Source organism: Diadema antillarum, unplaced genomic scaffold, assembly GCF_040938485.1.
Source record: "Diadema antillarum isolate AM-2024a unplaced genomic scaffold, OU_Dant_1.0 seq00000082_RagTag, whole genome shotgun sequence".
In the NCBI taxonomy this organism is placed as follows: domain Eukaryota; kingdom Metazoa; phylum Echinodermata; class Echinoidea; order Diadematoida; family Diadematidae; genus Diadema; species Diadema antillarum.
This window is the reverse complement of record NW_027271175.1, coordinates 803502-809234: the sequence shown is the minus strand read 5'-3', so window position 1 is coordinate 809234 and position 5733 is coordinate 803502. Positions and strand designations below refer to the sequence as shown.

General features: G+C 40.7%; 1 protein-coding gene across 1 annotated transcript; it reads right to left on the bottom strand.

The window, feature by feature from the left end:
• Positions 1 to 1114: 1114 nt before the first annotated feature.
• LOC139726290 (large ribosomal subunit protein uL18m-like) lies at positions 1115 to 5515 on the bottom strand. The gene is made up of 4 exons (XM_071637357.1): positions 5416 to 5515; positions 3765 to 3981; positions 2409 to 2640; positions 1115 to 1338 (listed from the first exon to the last, which is right to left on the bottom strand). The coding sequence occupies exons 1-4, from the start codon at positions 5513 to 5515 to the stop codon at positions 1231 to 1233; spliced, it is 657 nt and encodes a 218-aa protein (XP_071493458.1). The 3' UTR covers positions 1115 to 1230.
• Between the last annotated feature and the right edge of the window lie 218 nt (positions 5516 to 5733).

Here is a 5733-nt window from a genome sequence, read left to right as displayed (position 1 = left end):
TGACATTTCAAATCTTGAGAGCAATACTGGCCAGTAATCACTTATTAGATCAAAGGAAATGTATACAGTGTATATTCATGAGAACTACACTCATAGGTCATCATAAACCATGACAACTTGTGATACTGCACTTTGGATCTTCTCATTGCAGAACTTGGATAGAATTTCCCACAAGATATTGAACACTCTTCAAAATGGCTATTTCCCTTTTATCTTTTAAAGTTTCTAAACAGGATACAAATATAATATAGAGAATGAGGTATGCTGGTTCATACATGGTGTGCTTCTCATTGCTCACTACATTTGTACTGCTAAAAATTTACATTGTTAATGAAGGTGTACCCAAACATTTTCACAATAACATAATGTGCATTGTACATGTACACTGTACATGCATCTTATCTTATCAAACTTGACTTGGCATGAGCTTGATTTCTGAAGCAGTGACAAGGAGATTCCGTTCACCAGGGATGCACACTAACCCCCCCTTTTTTTTTCTACTGCTCCGACCTGTCTGTCGGCACAAGTAGGCACCCAGTTTTCCATGTTTTACTGGTCCAACAGTGACTTTTACTGGTCAGGGACCGTTGGACCAGTGCCAGTGTGCAGCGTTGCATTCACTGATGTATCAACATGGCCTTCCTTATTGTTTTGATGACTATTACTATGTAAGATCATAAACTACCATATATCAGCACCTCTTCAACATTAGAATGCAGATCTCAGGACCGACACCGCATTTACACTCATTCATTCATAAGCTACAGTGCACTCCAGTTACAACGAACACGGTTATATATTGTAACAAAATATCATTACAATGAAGTAAAAATTCAGGTCCAGAAATCATTATCTATGTATCTCCACACGCTTAACTTGTTTGGACATAACAAAATTTTGATACAGCAAAAGAAAACTGCCAGTCCTGAGGATTTTGTCATAATGGCAGTCACCCGTGCCACTGTCCAGCACAGTGCTGCATGAGGTTCAAAGAATCTGCACTGGGTTTTTGGCATCCTTCCCCTCCTCTTTATTCATCTGATGTATCTCAAAACTGGATCCCACTCTCACATTGCCTGCAGTCACTCCCAATGGCAGATGCTGATGATGCGTGTCCCACTACTCAACTCACAGCACCAAGAATGACATATATATATCACAGGTGTCTTGTCAATGTCTCATACAGAGGCCAAGCCATTAGCACAGTTCATACGGTAGACATCCAAAAGTTCAATCCACATCGGGGAAGTAGTCCACTGGCTTACTGAAATCCGCTATCGTCTTAGGTTCATACAGCAGGAGACCTCCATCAGTAAGCGCATCGAGAAAGGCCCTTATCTGTCAAGCAAGGCAAAAAAGTCACAGGTGTTATATAACTCATTTAGAACAATTTCAATTTGTGATTACCAGGTACAGAAGTTGAAATTATTTTCATCCTCAATGTCCCACACCTTCACTTGGTGACTGCTTGCTTTGACAATGTACAAGGTGAAGTACAATGTACAGTAATTGGAAACTGTACGAGAGGTGTTTCAGTGCACATCTATGAAAACTCAAATTGACTTCAATAAATTGGGTAAAATCAAACAAATATGAAGAGAAAGTTTTATCAAAATCAGAGGTGGATAAGTTTCAGATTCTTATAAGTTGTCACATGTTTCTGTCTAATAATGAAAGTATGCAGCTGTGACCACATGAAATACAAATTAGCTGTAAACTGATTCAAGAAAATACGTGACTTGAAGGTGCCATTTCTTATGGTAGGGTCGATTTTATGAAAGCCCGACTACTCTGTTTAATACTCCCCTATTCAATAAAGAACATCACCTCACACAGTGTAAAACTGCACATTTAGTTCCCCTATCACCTTCCAGCCACATCCCCCTCCCAAAAAAACAAACTGTTTGACCTTTGCAACGATTCAAAGCACACTGCAAATGGTTTGTTTGCAACACTTTTTAAAATTTTCCAGTCTCTGCTTGTCATGTCACTATACTCTTAGCACTATCCAGGACTAGCAAGGAGTGATGTGATTATAAATGGGGTCTTTAGTGACCCAAGGACTACATATTACACTCTCTTCAGATGTATCTTTGCTAGCCTTACAATCACTACACAGATTATGTCTTGTCTCACAGAATGTGCATTCATTGTAGAATGAGCACACCCACCAATCCACCGACACGCAGACACACAATTCTATCTGTACATACAAGTGTAGCTTATCAAGCAAGGATCATAATAAAGAACACTGTAACTGTACAATGAATGAATGAATGAATGAATGAATGAATGAATGAATAAATAAATAAATAAATAAATAAATAAATAACTACCTAACTATCTAACTAACTAAATAAATAAATACAGTAGGAAGGAAGAAGCTAATATAGAAGTTGGATGCTCACTGCCTCCTGCTCCTGTCTCTCCTTCTCCATGTTGAGATGGACGTAGCTGATGCCCGACTCCAGGCAGCGCTGGGCGAGGACTCGGCCAAGGTTCAGGGAGGCCACCACGTCAGACGTGGAGTAGAGGTGCTGTTTAATGGCCCACTCCTTGGTGGATGCCTGGACCGCCACGTGACCGTTGATGTGCTGGATGTACGCTGCGATGTGTCTGTTGGTCTTCTTGATGAATAACCTTGGCAAATGCACGAAAAAAACAAAAACAAGAGCATCACTTTACCCTGCTTAAAGAAACTGCCCATTTTTACATATAAAGATACAGGTTACAACTTGCATAATGTTTTAACTGACACTGCATTTTATATGTAGAAATAAAAGTATACTGGCAGAAGATGCGATGTTTACACCACTTGAGAGATACAAAATACACTGTACAGTTACAGTACTAGCATCTTATCATTGATATGTCTGATTATTTCACTTAAAAAAAGACAAGACACTCTATTATGCATCTCTTGCTTGCAAGAAGACGGAAGAATATATGGTTGGACTGTCCAGCAAAAACTTCTATATATGCATCCACTAAAAAAAAAAATAAAGAATGTATGATGCATGATGTAATTTCTGCAGAACCGAACACAGCTCAGTGTGAGCTAGTGTAATAGAAAAAAGAAAAAAAAAGTTCTGCTGATACATTACTTAAAGGGATCATATAGTTTTGATTGAGACTTAACTTCAGGTTTTTATCATTTTTGGTGAGATAGTGAGAAACCTCTTATGAAATATGAAAGAGCATGTAATTCCAAGAGGGATTCAATGTTTATTTGATGAAAATTGGTTATGATATGGCCGAGATATCCAAAAACAGAGAGATCTTAATAAAATGTGGGACCCATCTTTTATTACAGTTGTTTTGTTTTACCTTGCTTTTGGATGTTTCAGCTTTTCTGAACCCGTTTTTATCAAATAAATTCTGAATTTCCCTTAAATGGTACATGCTCTGTACTACAGTATTTCATAGTGTTTTCTTGGTATCTCGCATAAAAGTTAAAGCCCAAGTTTCATCTCCACCGATACTGTACCATCCCTTTAAATCCAGCAGTTTTTGTTGATTTAATCTATTGATTTGGGTAAATAATCAAACTACATTGTACTATGCACCTTCTCTTGAACACATGCACATTGTTCCAAATGTTAGCCAAATGATTGAGTAATATACATTAGACTGTTCATATTAACCACAGGAAAGAATGCTCTATCAAGGCAAATTGTACTAGTACTCTATCAAGGCAAATTTGTACTCTGTCAAGGCAAATTGTACTAGTCTCAAGTGAATAAGTCCCAGAGGGATACACTGACTTGTGCCAGTAGTCTTTTCTTGGATGGCTCTTGGACCAGCCAAGGTCCTTTCTAGCCACAGCCATCCTCTCCAGATTTCTTGGGTTTCTGTTGATGAAGTTTGGGTTCACTCGGTCATTGTCGGACAGCTCCTCTTTGCTCTTCTCCTCCTCTGGGGAGGTAGATGGTGCCACATTAGTTTGTGTCCCCGAACTATGGATATTGCGACTTGCAACAGCTAGTGCAAAGCAAGAACAGTGAGAGAGAGAGAGAGAAAGAGAGAGAGAGAGAGCGTAGCCGTAGGAGAATGGCAGATAAAATAAACTCAGGTGTCAAAACCAATGAATTGGGATATTGTTCAATCAACATTAATTTTACATGCTGGGGTTGGAACATAGTCTGCCTGTATTATGCAGCTATGGCATTTATTCAATTACTCCCTAGATCTACATTGTATTGACTTATATTTACTTTTCTTCTTTTTCCTGTATTGTGCAGAGCCTCCAGAGTATTTATCATAAACATAATTAATTCTTTAGAACTGACGATATGATACGACATTGTGTCAGCAGAACTGAAAGTGAAAACATAGTTTTGGTAAGAGTTTGAGAACCCGTCTGGCACCATATATCAAAAGAGTCTACCAAGAAACTTACCTGGCTGACGCGATTTGTTGTTTCAGGGTATTTTGAGATCAAAAGTAAGAGTCGGTATACCGACTTTTATTCCAGGAGGATCCAGGTTAACTCGGTCTCGGGGACAACTCGGCCCTATTTCTGACAATTTATACACAGTTTGTGATCACCATATTCTATACATAGGCGCTTGATAGGCGCACATTAATTTTGCATGCGCGCCAAAGAGGTTTTTTGATGGGCGCGTTGTTTCACCTCGGCCAATAACTGCGACCAGCCAGAACGAGAAACGCTCCCATAGTACAACACTGTATGATCCAGAGGGACAACTCAGCCCCCCGTCAAAAAGAGTCTGAGTTAGCCTGACCCTGATCGGGAAGTTCTGAGATGCGAACATTTTTGGTTAATATTTCGCATTTTCGTCGTTACCCAATGAATATCTAATCTATCTTGCCATTACAGCGCTATTCCACACATTTCAGGCATACGTGTACATTTTGGGGCGAAATTTGACAATTTTGCAGGCTTACCAGAACTATGTTTTGGCTTTGACCTTTGAGTAAGGGTGTAGCGGTATACTATTACTTAGTAAGTATTACTTAGCACGAACAGTGAGTACAGGTACCTACATCGACCATTATTGGCATTACTACTATACTAGTATGTGATTTGGTAACCCCGTCGCGGGGCGCTGTTATTTGTCCGTATGGGGTCACTGCTGCGGTTAGTGATTTGGGTAAGGTCGAGTTAGTCGCTACGTACAGCCAAGGAGGTACTAGTAGTAGGGAAGCTTGCCTAGTAGTACCTCCTTGGTACAGCACCTGCTGCGACGCGACCATTGGACCAGCCCGAACGAACGCGAAGCTTCACTCCCTTCAGGCCGCCGGGAGCTGCGCTAGTGCTCCGCGGCCCCGGGGTTACTGCGACTGCAGCTGCATGCAGCATGCTGAGCGGCGACGTCCTATGGCCTATCACCCTGAGCTGAGCTGCATGCAGAGCTCACGAGGATCGATCGAGGAGTAGATCCTGGTACTTACCTCTGCTACTACGCAGAATATCATGTCTGCTGAAAGCTGAAACTCCTCTTGACAGTGTTCTCATCTTGAATATTGCTGCTACGATGTTACTAGTACTCATTTTTTCTGTTTTATTGGCTCTAACGTTAGGCCGACATTGACTAAAGGCACTTCATTCAGTTCCGTAGTACATCCGTACATTTGTACAGCCCGTGCTAGTATGCTGCATGCACAGCTTGCAGTTGACTGGAGAGTAAAGCTGTGTGTGCTACTTGTGTGTGATAAGTGGTGACCGTGCGTGCGTGGTGGTACGTCCGTCGACGCCGGCAAATATATGTT

Excerpts from the sequence above, each read along its gene's own strand:
- LOC139726290 (XM_071637357.1), bottom strand. The coding sequence starts at position 5,515 with ATGAGTACTAGTAACATCGTAGCAGCAATATTCAAGATGAGAACACTG. Across the intron at positions 3,982-5,415 it reads TATTCTGCGTAGTAGCAGAG|CTGTTGCAAGTCGCAATATC; the intron begins GTAAGTACCAGG and ends GCTTTGCACTAG. Across the intron at positions 1,339-2,408 it reads AGAGACAGGAGCAGGAGGCA|ATAAGGGCCTTTCTCGATGC; the intron begins GTGAGCATCCAA and ends CTTGCTTGACAG.